This window comes from Phocoena phocoena, chromosome 13 (genome assembly GCF_963924675.1).
Source record: "Phocoena phocoena chromosome 13, mPhoPho1.1, whole genome shotgun sequence".
Classification (NCBI taxonomy): domain Eukaryota; kingdom Metazoa; phylum Chordata; class Mammalia; order Artiodactyla; family Phocoenidae; genus Phocoena; species Phocoena phocoena.
The window spans coordinates 82,768,281-82,787,409 of NC_089231.1; the positions used below are offsets into that span (position 1 = coordinate 82,768,281).

Here is a 19,129-nt window from a genome sequence, read left to right on the forward strand (position 1 = left end):
GCTGAGCAGTGCCTGTCTCCCCTCTGCAGTTCTGGCAGCTCTACAATGCCATCACATTATTTGAGCTCTCCAGCCACGAGGAATGCAGAGAATGGCAGGTATGGTGTTTGTGTGTGTGTGTGTGTGTTTTGTGGTGTGTGTGTGGAGCGTGTGTGCGCATTGGTTGGGGGTTTCCTGAGGAAGGTTGGGGCGGCTTGGGGAGAATTCCTTCCTCAGCTCCCCCTGCCCCCCTGCCTGCCTTGTAGGGCCCTGCAGTCCAGAGCTCGCTACAACTGGGGCCTGGGAGACCGTGGGAGGGAATTCGGGAGACCAGGGAGCCCCTCAGTGGTCTGAGAAACCCAAGGAGGTTCGCGCTAGGAGGGGGGTCGCGGGAGGAGCCCCCCAGGACTCTGCCTGACTCCGTAGGACTCACACCCTTCACCCAGTTAGCCCAGATCTCTGCCTTCTGCTGGCAAACGCTGCAGTTCGCAGGTAGCTTGTGCCAAGGGGGTTCTGAGCTCCCGGGGGGCGCGGGGGGCATTTCAGCAAGGAGAGCTGACCCAAGCCGGCGCGGCCTTTGCCTTCTTTCTCTTGTGCTCTCTGCCTCGCCTTCCCTGCCCTGGGCACCCCTTCTCTGCATGCCGCCCGCCCAGGTGTTCGTGTTGGCGCTTACGTTCCTTGTCCTCTTCCTCGGCAACTTCCTGACCACACTCAAAGTCGTGCACACCAAACTCCTGAAGAACAGAAGCGAGGCCAAGAAGCCGTGAGCCACGGGACCGGCGCCCCTCGACCCCCCGGACTTTGAGACTGCAGGGGATCTCAGGCGACACCCTCGCTGCCGGGTTCCTCCCAACCAGTGCCAGTGGCCACTGGCAGCAGTGACCTCAGGGGCCAGCGGCATCGCTGGGAGCAGAGCCGAGGCCCCGGTCCCCGGCCGGACAAGAGGAATGTGACCCCAACCTGTCCGTGCAGTATTAGCCCGCCCCAGCCTCCCTATTTATGACATATTTAATATCGGCGCACCCGCTTCCCTAGAATCTGCCGCCCTCTTACCCCGCTGCTCTCCGCGAGACTGCGTCAGTCTTCCTGGGGGGTGGGGGAGGCTTAGCCTCAGGGTCCCCCTCCGTCCCCCATCCTGTCGTTTGAGCCCCTCAGGGGCTTCGGACGTGCCTCGCTGGGGTTGGGTTTCCGCTGACCTGCTACTTACTGAGTCCCAGGCGGGTGGAAGGAAGCCCTTCCGTGTCCCAGGGAGCCTCCCTCCCTGGGGCACCGCTTCTGCTGTAAGCTCCCGGCCTCCGCGCGCCCGCCGCGCGGGTGTTCAAGGTTCTCGGAGAACCGCTGTCCGTCTCTTTGTGCCTCGTACTCTTTGTGCTTCCTGAGTCTGCAGCCTGCTGGCCGCCAGGTGGCCCTGCCTCCCACAGGCCCAGGGCTTGGCCTGAGGCGGGAGGGTTTTCTGAGGGTCACCACCAGAGGGCGCGCCTGGCTGGTGTGAGGGCTTTTTTTTTTTTTTTCCTCTCAAAGTTTGGGTCCACTTTTGTGGGCTTCATGACTCCCACCCCTCAGCCCACCTTCCCAGGTTCTCTCCGTGAGCACTCAGGGCGTGGGGTCAAGCCCCTCGGCGCTGGTTGGGACGTAAGCCAGCGTGGAAGTCACCCACGCTCAGGCTTCCTCCCTTCACCTCAGAGCTTCTGGAACGTGGGGGGCGTCTGAGCAGGCTCACTTCGAGGCGGCGGCCACACTCTAGAGGCCAGGGCAGGTCTGTTGGTCACCTCACGTTAGGTTCTGTATCTGTGGGGAGGGTGAAGAAGCCAACAGTTCGGCTGCATTTTCTGCATCTTCTCCTCATATGGGCCTCAGCGGTCCTTAGCGACTTACTTAGAAATCCCTGTCGACCAGAGTACATAGATGGTGTCCCTAATCATGCTCTGGGTGTCAAAGGGGTTTAAACTTTTAAAGTATGAAACTTCCCCTCCCCTCCCCCCCCAGTAAGATTCCACATAAAAATGCAGATTTCCACTTTCCCTAGAGAAATGGAAAGATCTAGAAACATTCCCACAGAGCAGCATCTGGCTGGGCTGAGCTGCCTTGTCTAGGGTGGGATGCTTGCTTTCTAATTTGCCACAGGCCCCACCACTCCCTTTCATCCCTGCCCTACTTCACTCATTTGGGTCTCCCATCTGGCCCCTTAGGCACTTGGGTTTGCCCTAGACTAGGAGTTGGCGAACTTTTTCTGTGAAGAGCCAGATGGCAAACATTTTAGGCTTTGAGGGCCAGATGGTCTCTCACTCTAGTCTAGTCTGCAACTGGAGGGCAAAAGCAGCCAACGCGTAAACGAATGGGCGTGGCTGTTTTTCACTAAAACTTTATTTACAAAAATAAAGATTTGGCCCACAGACTGTGGTTTGTGGACCTCTGTCCAAGACCATCATTTGTCCACGGAGCCTTGGACCGAATGCTGTCTTGATTCCCCAGGGCGGGGCAGGGCCTTGGGGAACCTAGGTGGGGTGGGGTAGACTTCAGAAGTCTCTTTCTCAGGCCTAGTGGGGGCTGAAGCACTGGGCAAGGGAGGGGGCTGAGGCAGGAGATACCGGGGATGGCAGGACCACCTGAAGCCATTATCTCATCTTAGGTAACGCTGATCCCTGGGCTTACTCAGGAGCCACCAGCTCTCAATCTCTGGGGCATCAGAATCACCTGGGGCACTTGTTTCAAAACTCTTGGGCCCCTGACCCCAGACCTTCTAGGAGGTTCAGTGAATCTGCACTGGGGGTTAATCAAGTCTGTTCTCGCAGGAGGCCAGGATGGCCTTGGTTCCAGATCTCTTCATCTTGGCAGAATTGGAGGCTGTGAGAGACGGGAGCTCGATGACTATTTAAATGAGCCAGTGCCGTCCTTCTGCAGACAGTCTGTAGAGAGACCTGACTTGCCCAAGATCACTCGGAGTTGATGTCACTTTTCATCTCGGGTTTCTGGCAAGTAGTGGCGAGCGGAGGGGTTGCAGGTGAGGAGACACTGAGCGAGGGTCACATGGATCAGCCAGAGAAATACGTTTTGCTTTTTGAGAGAGGTTCTTCTCTGCCTCATGTGCGTCCAGCTCTGGAAAGATGGCGGCCAAGCCGAGGGCTGAGACTTAAGTCCTCTGTTTGGAAGGGAGGAGGGAGGGGGCTGGTGCCGGCCCCCCACGTTTGGGGCTGGGGCCTGTGTTCTTGTGATAGGCCTCGGTCCCATCCTGGTGCCTGAGTTCCTGCGGGGAGGAAGCAAGAAGCTGGAGGATGTAGCCGTGCCTATCTCAGGAAACCAGGGAGGCGGGTGACTGGGGAGAGCAGGCTTGGGGGCCGTGTGGAACGCTGCCAAGTCCACATTTATCCTCATACCAGATGTCATTTCTCATCTCAAGCACAGGCTTTGAGGACCTATTGGGTGTGCAGAAGGGGACACACAGCTGGGGGTTGGTAGTGATGAGGGCACTCCTGAGTCCTGAGGACAAATGCTAGTTCCAGGGTACAGAGGGACTGAGTCCAGCACCCTCGCTCACCACTACCACGCAGGCTGGAGGGGAGCTCGTGGTCAGAGCCCCAGCTGGGAAAGGAGAGAGTTCCAGAATGTTCCAAGAGCCTGGCCACAGGCTCCAGACACCAGGCTCTGGAGACACCCGACTCCGAGTGCCCTTCGAGAGCTGGGGAGGGTGCAGGATCCGGGGAGTAGTCTGGAGCTGGGAACCTGGGTCCTCTCAGTTCTATCGTGAGGGCCGTGGGCCCCACCGGGAGGTGTCAAAGCAGCAGGCACAGGCGGTGTCGTTTCTGCCGCTGTGCTTTCTTCAGACCACTGAGGGCAACTTTGGCGGCCTCTCGGAAGACGTCCTCCACGTTCTCCCGAAACTTGGCAGAACATTCCAGGTAGAGGGCGGCTTGGATCTGCTCGCAGGCGCTCTGGCCCTGGTGGGGGGAGGGGCCGCAATTAGACGAGGGGCCTGGAGCATGCGGTCTCCTGTGAGACCCTTCACAGATCTGGGGGCTTGCTGGGGGCAGAGGCCTCGGGGTGGGGACGCTTCACCCCAGGGCCAGCACTCTCCCAGTGTGTGCGGATGGACCATGAAGGCCAGTGTGGTGTGGCCTATGGGCTGTAGCTGCTGGGAGCTCTGTCCTGGCCTCCTGCCCACGCTTCCCCCGAACTCAGGCAGAGACGGGGGCTGACTTCAGCCGAGAACTGGGGTGGTGTGTTGTGTCTGCCAGGCCTGTGAGGAGAGTTGAAGGCCTCAAGACAAAAGGGCTTCCTACGTGCTTCTCTCCCCTGCTCTTCCCGAAAGCACAGTTCGGGCAACTGAGCTGGCTATTAGAGTAAAAACAGTATTTCTAACACAAATTTATTAATGCCTGTTCCTTTTTATTAAACTTCATTAGTTTTCCTTCGTGTTCCTTTTATTCTGCCATGCCTTACCCAGAAGGCCGCAGGGTTTGGTCAGGCTCATGAAAGGAACCCTGCTTTCCAATGCGAGCCTGCCCTTCCAGGCCTCTGGGGATGGGACAGGGTAGTGGTTAAGGGCTCAGGCTCTGGGCCCAGAGTGACTGGGATGGGATCTTGGCTCCACTTCAGGTTAGCTGTGTGACCCTGGGCAAGCTACTTAACCTCTCTGAGTCTCCATCTCTGCTCTGTAATATGGGGGGCGCTAATAGTACCTGCCTCAAGGTTATAAGGATTAAATGAGGTGAGTAATGTAAAGTGCTCAGGCAAGTGGCCTATCATTATTAATATCTAAAAGTTACTATTCTTAACCCCGGCAGTCCAGTGGTTAGGACTCGGTGATTTCACTGCCATGGCCCTGGGTTCAGTCCCTGGTCAGGGAACTAAGGTCCTGCAAGCTGCTCGGGGCAGCAAAAAAAAGAAAATCATTATTTTTAGAATCCTGCTGGCTTCAGCTCCCGAAAGGCTGCTAAGGCACACCAGATGCAGAGGCCAAAGACCTGGGAGGCTTTCTGGCCATGGCTGTGTCCTGGGCTCCTGGCGATGGGGTGCAGTGGAGCGGGGCGGGGGAGGGGCCCCTGGCCCACCTGCGTGTAGGTGATGGGCTCCAGCTGGGCCGCCCGGAGCTTGCGCAGCTGCTCCTTGTCTTTCCTCAGGTCTGTCTTGCAGCCAATGAGCACCATAGGGATCCCACGGCAGAAGTGGGTGACCTCCGGGAACCACTGTGGAAGGAGAGGGCGGGCATCAGGGCTGGGGCCCTGTCCGTAGGCCCTCCTCCAGAGGCAGGCGGGCTGGGAGAGGGGCCTTACCTTGATGAGAACGTTGTCATAGCTGGTGGGGTTCATGACGTCATAGCAGATGAGCACGAGCTGGGTGTTCTGGTAGGACAGGGGCCGCAGCCGGTCATAATCTTCCTGCCCTGAAACCAGACAGCAGGTAGAGGTCAGGGAGGTACCACTTACTTCTCTACCTGAGTCCCCTGTCTGGGCTCCGATGCACGAGGGGTTGGGGGTCTCCTGGGCAAGAGACTCTAGGCCTCGGTTTCCCGTCTGTGAAACAGAGGTGGCAGCCCGCAGTCCTACACGAGATAAAAGCCATGCAGGGACTTCCCTGGTGACACACTGGATAAGACTCCACGCTCCCAATGCAGGGGGCCCAGGTTCGATCCCTAGTCAGGGAACTAGATCCCACATGTATGCCGCAACTAAGAGTTCACGTGCCACAACGAAGGAGCCCACATTCTGCAACTGAGCCTGCCTGCTGCAACTAAGACCCATCGCAACCAAATAAATAAATATTAAAAAAAAAATAGCCATGCAGTGATCAGAGATGGGCCTGACTGCAGGGTAAGTGCTGGAAAAACTGCTAGTAATCGTGCCAGTGATGATCACCCCTCCCTCCCATCCTCATCCCTGGTGCTCAGGTTAATAGTGCAGACTCTGAAGCCAAATCCGAAGTGAAGCCTCTCCTCCCTGAAGTTTCAGGCCAGTGGGGTTGGGTAGGCCCAGGACACTGCAGTCAACCGTGGAGTGCGCCCCCGCCCTGCCCGGGCTGAGAGGTGCATGGCCTCCGGTTTAGCTCCTCCTGCCATTCCTGCCAACACTAGGAGGAGGGTGGGGGGGTACTAGAGGTGACAGACCGTGCGCCCATCCAGGTCCACTCGGCACAGTGGCTGTCAACCCCTCTGCATACCAGACTCACCAGGAAGAACTGACAACTTCTGACACTCGGTCCCTCCCAGTACCACCTGAATCAGAACCCAAGGCTGGGCTTGGGCGACGGTTGGTTTTAAAAAAAACTTTTTTAGTAATTTTTTATATTGACAATTTCAAACTTACAGAAAAATTACAACAGAGAGCACAGAACTCCCTTACTCAGATTCACCGAGGCCCTACGTTTTGCCCACTTGCTTTATCTGTATATATACACTTTGAACCACGTGAGAAGGAACTGCAGACCTTCGGCTCCCCTGCCCCCCACCCCCCCAGGGGAGAGTTCCTATGCGGTTTTTCTAAGAACAAGGACGTCCTCTCACCTACTCAGGGCAAGTATGAAACTCAGAAACCAACACTGACATTGTACTCTTCTAATCCAATCCATAAGCTGTATTCAGATTTCACCAATAATGTCCTGTAGTATTTTTTCCCCTAGTTCAGAAGCAGGCCCGGGATCACACACTGCACGTGGTTGTCATGCCCTATTTTTTGTTTAAAACTACCACAGTGAAAACTGAGCCTTTCAGGCCCTATGGCGACCCCTGGCCACCTCTGCAGAAAGACCCAGGCGGTGACTACCTTCCAGGGAACACAGAACTCAGAGCCCAGGAATTCCTGCCCCTTCCTCTAGCCTGTGGGTGCCAGGGAGGTGCCACCTGCCCTCTGATCCCTCCGTGTCAAAGGCCTCTCAGGACAAGCAGCCTCTCCCAAGAGCACAAACAGGACACATCCTGCTCCCAGACCCCTGCTGATGACAGGACACGGCCGCCATCTCCTTTCCCACTGGCCCTCCTCAGCCCAGGGATCCCTGATGGTGTGCAGTGACTGGGAACCCAGATCTAATGATGGCTGGGCCGGGAGGACTGTCTGTGCTGTCACTCAGCCAAAGTTCCCTCAACACTGGAGAAGGGGTGAGGGGTAGTCAGGGCCCGGCAGACTCAGGCCCTCCTGCCCTCATTACCAGAAAGCTGGAGAGATCCTTGTAAGATGGTGGGAAGCCGGCCCAACGTGCTCTTCCAGCCCATCTCCCCTTCTCATACATGTCCCCTCTCCTGACCTTTGTCCACATCTTTCTGATAGGGTAGCCACTAGCCCCATGTGGCTATTTGAGTTAATTAACATTAAAAATTCAGGTTCTCCGTTGCATTGGCTACATTTCAAGTAATTAACTGCCCCACGGGGCTAGTGGCTACCGTAATGGTCAGTGCGGGTGCGGAACATCTCCATCATTGCAGAAAGTTCTACTGGATGGCATGGCACCATCCTCATCCAAGCCACCGTCAGTCTTCTGTGCCACCTCCTCCCTGGTCTCCTGCTGCCCCTCACTCCGTTATCCACCTGGCAGCTGGATGGATGGTAACACAAGTAAAATCACACCCCCCTCCCCTCAACTGAAACACCTTCAGTGGCTCCCTACTGCCCTTTGCAGAGAATCCAAGCCTCTCCCAGTGGTCCACATGACCCTGCTGCCCACCAGTCTCGACTTCATCCCCCTTCCTCCTGCCCCACTCACTCGCTGCAGTACAACCAAGGCAGCCTCCTTGCTGTTTCTCAAACCTATCAAGCTCTTGTGCCACACCTGGAATGCTTTTCCCTCATTTTTTTCCCCCATTTCCTTCCTAGCATTTTATTTTTAAACATTCAGACTGACCATCCACAGTATTTCCTTTTTCAAGATAACTGCCTTCTCTCTACTACTTACTGGTAATGCCACCTTATACGTCACACTTTTTTTTTTTGGCGACCACGCGGCCTTGGGATCTTGGTTCCCCAGCCAGGAATTGAACCTGGGCCCTTGGCAGAGAAAGCCCAGAATCCTAGCCATTAGGCTGCTGGGGAACTCCCATCACACTTTTTAGAGTGCCTTTGGCTATAAATAATTAAGAAACCTTTACAGGGACTTCCCTGGTGGCGCAGTGGTTAAGAATCCGCCTGCCAATGCAGGGGACACGGGTTCGAGCCCTGGTCCAGGAAGATCCCACGTGCCGCGGAGCAGCTAAGCCCGTGTACCACAACTGCTGAGCCTGTGCTCTAGACCCCGCAAGCCACAACTACTGAGCCCGCGAGCCACAACTGCCGACGTCCACGTGCCTAGAGCCTGTGCTCTGCAACGAGAAGCCACCGCAGTGAGAAGCCTGCAAACGGCAATGAAGAGTAGCCTCTGCTCGCCGCAACTAGAGGAAGCCTGCGCGCAGCAACGAAGACCCGTGAAAAGAAAAAGAACAGCAAAGACCCAACGCAGCCAAAAAAAGGAAACCTTGACAACAACCACCTGCCTGATGTGCTAGTCAGGGATCTTATGAATACTCCCATTTACATATAAAGAAACGTGAGACGTGAAGTGACCTCTCTGAGGTCACCGAATCAGAGCCAGGCCTGACTCCACATTCATTCAAGTCCAAGGCCAGCGTTCCTTCTGCTGATACGCAGCAATGCTCTATTCTGCTCTGTAGTGTGCTAAAACAGGTTCTGGGCCTCTACGATGTAATGATGCGGCTCAGAATTCTGGCCTCACATACGCTATGATTCCCTTTTAGAAACACGGCAGGAGAAGACAAGCAGTTGTAAAATGGGGCTACGGTGTTCTGACGTCTCCTCCCATCTTGCCCGGCTGATTCCTGAGAGGCCTTCGCTCAACACGCAAAGTCCATCCACAGCCTGTACTCACACATTTATTTGTTTACCGCCTGTCTCCCGGGAGACTGTAAGCACCCTGAGGGCAGGGTCGTGTCTGTCTAAAAATCATTCCTGGCATGGGGTAGGTGTCCAGTCACTATTGGCTGGTGGGTGGTTGAGAAGTTGTTCATCTCTTGTCAGACGCAGCAGAGACGAGGGCTGAGACATGCCACTGGGCTTCGCAATTAGGGCCTGTGCTGACTGCAGCAAGCTTGATGGGGGCGGAGTCAGACTGCAGTGGGTTGAATGAGGAAGTCAGACCAAGCCTGCTCCTGGCTCAGGGCCTCTCCCTTGCTGTTCCCTCTTCTAGAAGGCTCTTCCCAGGTAATAGCATGGCTCACTCCCTCCTTTCCTTCAGGTCTCTGCAGAAATGTCACCTCTTCCAAGAGAACTTTCCAGACTGCTCTGAAACAAGAGCCTCCTTTGCAGTCTGTCCCATGACCAACTATGGCTTTATTTTTCTTCCTAGCAAGTATCACTACCTGACATCACAGTTGTTTCTTTTTTGTGGGGGGAGATGTACCTCATGAGCACGTAAGACCCTGAGGACAGGCCATCTCTGTACTGCTCACTGTTAGATCACCTGGCGCACAGACAGGCTCTATAAACATTTGGGGAATGAACGAACAAACAAATAAGCCGGTGAATAAAGTGGAATAATAATCTCTATGGCTTTCAGGTTTGCAAGGGCATTTCACTTCCATCACCTGTTAATTTTTTTTTTTTTTGGCCGCACCTCGCAGCGCGCGGGATCTTAGTTCCCCGACCAGGGATCGCACGCGTACCCCCTGAAATGGAAGCGCGTATTCCTAACCACTGGACCGCCAGGGAAGTCCCACCCGTGTTAATTTAAGCAGTCACCCCCACACACACCCCCCGGGAGGCTGGGCGGGCAAGTTCTTCCTGTTAGAAGCCCACGTGGCTGGGGGTGGGGCTGCAGGTTTCAAGGTCACTGACAGGCTCCCTGTGAGTTGAAGCACCAACGCAGTTCCCAGCTCCAAGGCCAGTTTCCTGCCCAGACGCTGTAAAAGCTCCAATCCTCCCGGGAAGCCTTCCTAATTGGGAATTAATCTCTGGACCTCAGTTTCCTCATCTGTGAAATGCATATGTGAGGAGCAGGTGAGCCTCGATAGTAATAGTAAAAATGATTAGTATCAACAATATTTATTGGCAGTGTGCTCACTCATCACATGCCAGGCCCCATGCAAAGCCCTTTACCTGCATAGACTCGTCACTCCTCACTATGATTCCTCACTACTGGCTACTGTTTTTGTTTCGTTTTGTGTTGTTTTTGTCGAGTCATGCAGCCTGTGGGATTTTAGTTCCCCGATCAGGGATTGAACCCAGGCCCTTGCCCGTGAAAGCGCGGAGTCCTAACCACTGGACCGCCAGGGAATTCCCACTACTGCTATTGTTGTCATCAATTTACAGATGCAGAAACTGAAGCACAGAGAGGTGAAGTGACTTGCCCAACGTCACACAGCCAAAGGGAAGCTTCATAAAGGGCAGAAGACCATAGGTAGAACTATTGGGGTGCTTCTCTCTCAATCCACCCCAGAGGATAGGGAGCTGTCCTCACTCTACAAGCCCCAACCCTGACCCAGTGAGGAAAGGCTGCCAACAAGGGGATCTTGAGAGGAAGGGACTCTGGGAGAGGATGGGTTGCCAGCCCAGATCCCACCGCCTCTTCCCAGTTGTCTTCTTTTTTATTTATTTTTTTTTTTTTTGCGGTACGCGGGCCTCTCACCGTTGTGGCCTCTCCCGTTGCGGAGCACAGGCTCTGGACGCGCAGGCTCAGTGGCCATGGCTCACGGGCCCAGCCACTCCGCGGCATGTGGGATCTTCCCGGACCGGGGCACGAACCTGTGTCCCCTGCATCGGCAGGCGGACTCTCAACCACTGCGCCATCAGGGAAGCCCCCAGTTGTTTTCTTGACTTGACTGTGCCTGGCTCAGCTTTCCCCAGGAGTTCAGTGTGAGCCTCCACATAGGGACCAGGCCTGCAGACTATGGACTTCTGGGTGCTGTCGACCTCATGGCTCCTTGGGAGGAGTGGAGTGTCCTGGACACCCCACCCCTATGAGTCAGGAGAGCCAAGGTCCACTCAGACTCATTTTCCATGATCTTGGCACCTTCCCTCTCTGGGCCTCAGTTTCCTTATCTGAAAAAGGGGGTGATAACCCTGCCCTTGATATTGGAAGTAAAGGACTTGTAGGCTGAGCAATGCTGGGCAAAGGTGTGGGCCTGCGGTTACTATTGAAATAGAAACTGAATGGGGACCTGGGTGGGGGATTCTAACCGCAGATCTTGGGACCCACGAGCTCTAGGAGGCCTCCCATCCACTAGGTGATACAATTACCCTCCCCATTTACCCACAGTGATGCCAAGGCTTAAAGGGGGCAAAGTCATCTGCCCAGAGGCAAACAGGGGTCCCACTCTGGCCTCTGCAGATGGGCTTGAGAGGTTAAAAAAGCCCCCCAAGGGCTTCCCTGGTGGCGCAGTGGTTGAGAGTCCACCTGCCGATGCAGGGGACACGGGTTTGTGCCCCGGTCCGGGAAGATCCCACATGCCACAGAGCGGCTGGGCCCATAAGCCATGGCCACTGAGCCAGCACGTCCGGAGCCTGTGCTCCGCAACGAGAGAGGCCACGACAGTGAGAGGCCCACATAACGCAAAAAAAAAAAAAAAAAAGCCCCCGGGGTTATGTGCAAAAGGACACATTTGCTTCTGGAGAGGAAAGGTCTTCTGAGCCACAGCTCCCCCGGAAGCTACCCATCTTCCTGAAGCTGGCGGTGCCACAGGGCCTGAGGAAGTGAGGCTCACGCGAGCGTTATTTCCTTTGTGGGAAGCCCTGCCATGACAGTCATCTTCCCGGGGGCATGGTCTCTAAGACCTGGTGCCGGGTTGAGGAGAGGGTGTCATTGGGCCACAGTGGTCCCCAAATCTGCCAGAGGACATCTACAGGGCACGTGGTTCCCATCTCTGGCCGGGGTGTTGGTCAGGGGAGGGAGGGGTGCAGGCAGCATGAGAAGGGGAAGCTGCCAGAAGAGGAACCTACTTTTACTAGTGCTACTGGGGTCCGCCCACCTGTGTCTCCTAACCGCGGTCTGGAGCTCAGACCACGCATGCGCCATAGACCCACAGGGTCAGCTCCCCCGCCTCCAGGGCTCCTGGCTCCTAGGCACCCCTCTTGTCCGTGATTCCTGTCTCAGCGACTTCTTTGCGCCCCACTTTTCCTACTGTTCCCATCTCTGGCTGGGAAGGGGACCACAGCTCCCCACCTCCCGGGGCAACTCCAGCCAGTCCTGTGATGCCCCACCCCAAAGCCCAGATAGCTCTGTCTCTGGTTGGTGTCTTAACAGCCCACCTCGCCCCCACCTCCCCTCTCTCTGCCCAGGAAACTTCAGACTTCACCGCAGCTTCCTGCCTCTGAGGGTGTCTGGGCAGGCAGATGAGCTGCTAGGGCAATGGGTGCTCACAGCGCCCGCCCCCTTCACCTTTGCGCACTGAGAGCTCCGTCACCCCTCCATCCACCCTCCCGCCGCAGTGGTGTCTGTAACTGCTTCCGCAGGACGGAGACAAGTAGCCAGACTCTCCTCCCACACGGACCCCTGTTGCTGAGGTCCTGGGTGTGGAGAAATTCAGCCTCTCGGGGGGGGCCACCCCATCCCACAGCTCTGAGCACCACTGGTTGTGTGGAAAGATGCTCGCTCCCCTGCCCCCCACCTCCCACCATAGGGTCTAGCCCATCAGGTTCTAGAACCTTCTACCATAACCTTTACTAGACTTGGGGCTTCCCTGGTGGCGCAATGGTTAAGAATCTGCCTGCCAGTACAGGGGACATGGGTTCGAGCCCTGGTCCGGGAAGATCCCACATGCCGCGGAGCAACTAAGCCCGTGCACCACAACTACTGAGCCTGCGCTCTAGAGCCCGTGAGCCACAACTACTGAGCCCGTGAGCCACAAGTACTGAAGCCTGCACGCCTAGAGTCCGTGCTCCACAACAGGAGAAGCCACCGCAGTGAGAAGCCCACGCACCACAGCGAAGAGTAGCCCCTGCTCGCCGCAACTAGAGAAAGCCCACACGCAGCAACGAAGACCCAACGCAGCCATAAATAAACAGATAAATAAATAAATAAAACCACCGTTACTCATCTCTACCTGGACCACTCCCTTCACCCTGTCTCTATCTTTTTCTAGTTGATCACCTGGCCATTCTTTCTGCCACTTTCTTCGGATATCTGTCCACCCCAGAGAGAGAGACAAATCTCATCACCTTTATCACAAAGGACCTTCTCCAGGGGTGTCTCTGCACCCAGGTTTCTTCTTCATTCAGGCATTCCACAAGCCTCGCTCTAGGACAAGCACCACGCTGGGCACTGGTGTGTGGAAGAGGAATGATCCAGGCTTTCCTTCATGCTCCTCCTGACAGTGGGGCTTCCCAAGTCACAGGGGGACACCCTTGAGGGAACAGCCACGTCTCTTCCCCCCAGAATATCCCTCCTGGGCCGTCCTGCTGACTGTGAGGCCAGTCTACTCCCCCAGGGATGCCACTGAGAGGTTCAAACCCCAGCTCTGTTCTTCTGCCGCCTGGAACAGTCCTGCTGGGAAAGCAGGGGGTGGTGGCCGGCACAGAGCTCTGCAGGCAGCGGGTTCAAAAGAATAGGCTTGGGCTGGGGCCTGGGCCCGAATGGCAGGAGGTTAAAAAGTCACAATGACAGTGAGCCCTTTGCAAAAGCCAGGCCCTGCACTAAGTGCCACATGTCACATGAATTTGATGTAATCCTCACAACTATTTCAGCCTTGATTACAGAGAAGGAAACTGAGGCCTAGGTGTCCCCACTGACACGCAGCCAGGGGAGCCAGCATCAAAGCCCAGGTCTGACTCCAAAGCATGTGGCAGGAAGTTGTGGACAGGTAATCATTGCCCTGAGTGGTCACTGCTTCTGGTGATTTGGGAAGGAGCTCTCCCCATCCTCCCACAGTAACTCTTAGTGAAAATCATTCCTTATACCAAGTAGAAGCTTTCCAGAACCTCTACAGGACAATCTACGCTGATAAGTTCTTTGAGCATCTTTCTCTGGGTGAGGCCAGAAAGACCAGAAGTGATCCTTACTCTGGGTCCGATGAGGGAGGCTGCGGTGAAGCCCTGAGGGCAGAGGAAGGAAGAGAGTGAAATCTTCCCTCTGACTCTCCCTGCCCCACCAGCACTCCACCCACAAAGTGGGGTTAATGAACCTGCCCCCACCTGGGTCCCGGACAGGAAACATGTGAAACTGAAAGTGTCCCAGACACACCACGATTTTTACTGCTCTTGTGGCCACGCCCTTGGGAATTCCTCAGACACCTTTGGCTTTCCCAGTTCAAGGGGCTGGTGGCATGGCCCTGTTCTGGGCGCAGCCCTGCAGGGCCCTCATCCAACAAGAGAGGGCCCTTAGAGGCCACTATAGGGGGGACACACCCATATGGCAAAGTCAGGAATGAAGGAGGGGCCTGGGGCTGGGGCTGGCCCTTTCCTGAACCTCTCCAGGGTGGAATGAGAGATGTTACTGGCAGCCTTATGGAGCGGTGGGCAGGAGGGGGTGGTCCTGGATTTTGGCCCTATCCAAGACAAGCTGGAAGACTTCACCTCATACATACAAGGCTTGGCCGACAGGGGAAGGGATACCTGATGACATAGTTCCCTGCAAATTACTAAACACTGAGTCACAGAGGCTGGGTGAGGCCCCAGCTGGGATCCTGACCTTTGCTCCCCAAAGTTGATTCAGCCCAGAGGGGCGTCAGGGCAGGATGGAAGCTCCCCAAGGGTACCAGTACCAGCAGTGTTACCCAAATCCTCCCGTCGGCTGTGCTCCTCCACCCATCCCTCAACAATAGGGACGCTGATGCTGCGACGCAATTAGCATAAACATACTTGCCTTAGGAGCTGCAGGTGGCAGAGAGAACCTTATTTTGGACCTACATTCCCTAGAGCTCTGTTCCTTCTTCAGTGCCAGGAAGGAACAGAACTGTAGCCACAGAATCCTAGAACCACAGGCTCAAAATTATAGACCATAGAATTCAGAGTCATGCACGAGAGTCCATGGAATTCCAGAAACATGGGACTCCGAATGTGTAGCTCTAGGGCCCTAGAGCCCCTCAGGACTGTTGGCCACAGAATCCTGGAGTCACAGGCTCTGATCTATAGCCCAAAGTATTCTAGAACATAGGACCCAGAAATGCAGCCCACTGAACCCTAGCACCAGGGGACTCAAATCTGCAGCCCACGGCACCCTGAGAGACCACAGCATGTAACAGAAATCCTGGAACCATGATAAGCAGAAGCAAAGCCCACGGTTTTCTAGAACCATAGGAGAGGAAGGAACCCGTGAGCCCTCAGAACATCAGCGCTAAGAGGGTGGCTCAGGAACCCACCCCTTCCAAATACCCTCCTTTTACAGATGGGGCGACTCTGTCGGCCTCCAGCACCACCCAGTCAGGCGGTGGTCAACCGGTTCCCAGCCAGCGTCCCTCCGCAGCCTCCAGGAGTGACGGGATGTCAGGGCCCCGGGAGAGGCAGAAGGGCGGGCGGGGATGCCCGGCGGGGGATGCCCCTCAGGGTAAAAGCTCCTGGCGGACCCTAGGACCCTCGCCGCGCAGACGCACTCACCGGCGGTGTCGTATAAGTTCAGGGTCACCTCCTTGCTGCCCACGGTCACGCTGGCCGTGTACTTCTCGAACACGGATGGGGCGTAGTGCTGTCGGAGAACGGGCAGGGTTGGTTCTTAAGGGGTGCGGCGGGGACCCAGGGTCCGACTGGATCCCCACCTCCACCTTCACCCCATCCGGCTCAGCCCCCCTCACTCTGCTGGGCTCTGGAATTCCCGAGGGGGCGCCCCGGGGTGACGGCCGCCTCTCCGTGCGCAGGACGCCAGGGACCTGGGGTCCGGGTTCGGGGCGCAGGCTGAGGTCTGTCCCTCACCCCCAGTGGTCCCAAGCCCGTCTTCCTCGCCCCCAGCCTGCCTCCAGCCCCCCGGCGGGCCTCACCTCGGGGAAGGACCCCTGGCTGTACACCATGAGCAGCGAAGTCTTGCCGCAGCCGCCGTCGCCCACAATCACGATTTTCAGCTCCTTCTTGCCTGGGCCCGGGGCGGCAGTCGGGGCTGGGGCCCCAGGGTTGTCCATAGCCGGGAGCAGGTAGCACTGGCGGCGGCGCCCGGAGGAGAGCGCTATGGTTGATTGATCCGGGGCGGGCGGGGCGCGGGCTGGCCCCTAGGGCGGGGCTAAGAGAAGCCCCGCCCTCGGAGCCGGCACCTCCTCCGCCAGGCAGCCAGCCGGGTCGACCTCTCAGACTATTTCCTTCCTGCTAGGCTCTCGGCCCAGTCTTCACCTCTCATTCCCAGGGAAACTGAGGCAACTGAGAAACGGAATGCTCCGCGGCAAGCGCAGCTCCCATCTCTCCTGCGAGTCACGGCACCCCCCCACACCCCAACCAGCAAGATCTGATAGTTTCCGCCCCTTCCCGCCTGGCACCCTTGATTGGCAGTCTGTCTTCAGGCAGGGACCCTCTGATTGGCCGACTCGGCCTCCTCCATCGGGCAGGGTCTCTTTGATTGGCGGACTGCCCCCCAGCCCTCGGGTTCGAGGAGCCTTGGTCTCAAGCTCTGGGAAAAGCCCCCCAGCTTCGCCCCGCCCCAACTATGTGGCCTCGGGGAAGTCCACTCTGACCTGTTTCCCCCCCAGAAGGTAGCGTCGGTGGTTCCAAGAAAGATTCTGGCATAGGGGTCCTGTCTGCCCACGTGGTCTGGCCCTATAGGAGTGAGCCTGTGTATGGGTTGGGGAATAGCAGTTCCGGTTACCTATCACCCCACCTCCCAAAGGTGGAGGTCTGGCGCCCTCTGCCGGGCGATGGCCTCGGCGCGGCAACTTTGGTAACAGGTGAGTGGCCCCAGAACCCTTTCGAGGGTTGGCCCCAAACCAAGCGGGCGGGAACCTCTTTCTAGCAAGGCCCAGAGGCGTGGGAACCAAGCAAGACGCCGTCGAGAAGGGGAAGGGGAAGGTCAGGGTAAATCTAGTTGAGATCAGCTGGGCCCCCTTCCGTCCACTTTGGAGACTGATAAGACTGATAACCCTGCTCCCACCAAGAAATTTGTGTTCTCCAGCCAGCAGCCACATATCCTTCATCCCAAGCTTTCTCCTCAACCCCCGGACCCAAACTGCTATTTACTGAGCATTCACTCTGGCCAGGTACTATCAGGGCGTCTGGGCGAAACCACCCCTGCCTCCCACCCCTTCCCTCCCTTGGACTGTCTTTTGCACAAACCAGGCCAGTGGTCAGGAGTGGCAGAGGGACCCCCAGGATCAGGCATGTACCAGGCAGGCACTGGGACATGGCTAGGTGAGAGAGCAGAATCTTTCCCAGCTGGGGTAGGACATCTGACAGTTTCCTCAGAGAAGGGCTGGCAGGATTCAGGATCTTCTTGCCCTCACCCCACCCAGAAGATTCCCCACTTTCAGGTACTCAGCAAGGATCAGGTAAACTTTACTTCGGAAAGGAAATCGTCAACCTGGCACCATAAATGCCAGGTCAACGTTTTCAGAGAATGCAAGGCATAATCTGACCACCAGATGGCAGCAGAGACTGCCCCAGGAAGCCCCCAAAGAGCCCAGATCTGGGAAGAGAAGACCCACCTCCAGGTTCTTAAGCGGAAAGCCCTACTCTGTCACCGGGCCAGAGGGAATCTGCTGGGTCAAGCACCCCTAGACAAATTTACAGCAATTCATTCATTCCTTCTTTGCAGCACACGTTTATTGAGAGGCAATTGTGTTCCTGCCTTTGAGGAACTCAGTCCTGGGGGAAGCAGTCTAAAGGAGTCTGCGAGACGAGAACAATTCAGACACCGGAGCCCCTGTGGGGTTCAGAGAAGTTGAGAGCTGGGCAACACATGAACTAAGCTTGGCAGTGCTGGCAGGAACGTCCAGTGGAAGTAGGATGGGTACCCAGCCTGAGTAAATGCATGGTGGCTGGAAACCCCATCAGGTTTGGCAGTGGCTGGGGCATGAGGAGGGAGGCCAGACATGGTTGTCAAAGTGGTGAGGGTTAGATCACAGTGGCCTAGCTATCAGGCTCAAGATGGGTGTCAGACAGAGGCTCTGAACAGAGGAGCCCAGCCAAAGCTCTTTCCGGTGACCAAGGGGGAGCTGTGATTGGCTGGTGAGGACAGAGCTGGGGCCATCTCTACACAGTCGCAGCCTGGGGCTGGCAGGAGAGGAGGGGGAGGAAGCCATCACTCAGGGAGAGGGAGGATGGAAGAGGGCTTTGAGGGAGGGGAGGACCACTTACCTTTGAGCCAGGCACAGGCCTGACCTCACATCAGATACCCTGAAGCTCAGGAAGTGACTGGGAGAGTAAGACTACCTCATCTGGGAAGGGCCTTGAGAGAACTCACTTAGAGTTTGCCCATTCTGAGCAAACTGTGGGAACTGCTCCAGCCCGTAGGGAGAGGGCACTTGACTTTTCCTCAAAATCCTCAGACCTCGGTTTCCACCTTTTCTAACTAATGGATTTCAACTTATAAAAGAAAAAATGACTTACACGAAAGCAGGTCTTCCCAGGCCGGCCCAGGTCCAGGCAGGACAGCTGACACTGGCCCTAGCCTGCCCACCCACCCCTGCCTGGCTGAGAGGCTGGCACAGAGCCCCAGCCCCACCCAGCCTGGAGCGTGTTTGATTTGGACCTGGCTCCAGTGGTGGTGTAGGGGCTGGATCTGTAGCTAAAAATACCCAGCAGCCAGGCCAGCTGCTCGGAGCTTCCTTGGAGGTGCTGTGCCAGGGCAGGCCAGCTGAGGCACTGGGAACACCCACAGGCCCGGGGAGCCCTACTCCCTTACCTGCAAAATGTTCCGAGGACCCATGCCATTCTTCTATTCACCAGGAATTCCTGGAGAGATTTAGGAGGGTAAGAAACAATTCTTTAAACTGGTTCTTGCCACAAAGCTGTTGAGACACAGAAGCCTAGGGGAGCTGGCAGGTGGCATCTGCGGGGGTGAACTGATTTGTGCTCACATCTAGGCCTGGGATCTAGTGAGGCCAACTGACCACAAGAGAGAAGTAGGGCCAGATCCACTTCTGTCTTGTCAGGGCAAGGTCTGGCCAGCACAGGTCAGGACGGGGACGTTAACGACAATGCTAATGGCTTCCACTTCCCTGGTGCCTCAGCATACTCTGGGAGGCCACTACACACCTGAGGGGTCATCCACCCCACGTGAGACAGAAGTAACTGACCATCCTCTGGGGCCCCAGGGATGGGAGGTGGCCCAG

General features: G+C 56.4%; 2 protein-coding genes across 2 annotated transcripts in view; one reads left to right on the forward strand and one right to left on the reverse strand.

Annotated features, from left to right (window-relative positions):
- TMEM120B (transmembrane protein 120B) overlaps positions 1-746 on the forward strand; it is a 44,331-nt gene extending 43,585 nt beyond the window's left edge. The window contains exons 11-12 of the mRNA XM_065890082.1: positions 30-98; positions 633-746. Coding sequence (XP_065746154.1) covers positions 30-98; positions 633-746 — 183 coding nt within the window. The remainder of the gene's footprint in view (positions 1-29; positions 99-632) is intronic.
- Positions 747-3,749: 3,003 nt separating this feature from the next.
- On the reverse strand, positions 3,750-15,994 carry RHOF (ras homolog family member F, filopodia associated). Its single transcript, XM_065889975.1, has 5 exons — positions 15,857-15,994; positions 15,480-15,567; positions 5,250-5,359; positions 5,028-5,162; positions 3,750-3,914 (listed from the first exon to the last, which is right to left on the reverse strand). Exons 1-5 carry the CDS (start codon positions 15,992-15,994, stop codon positions 3,750-3,752), a joined length of 636 nt encoding a protein of 211 aa, XP_065746047.1.
- Between the last annotated feature and the right edge of the window lie 3,135 nt (positions 15,995-19,129).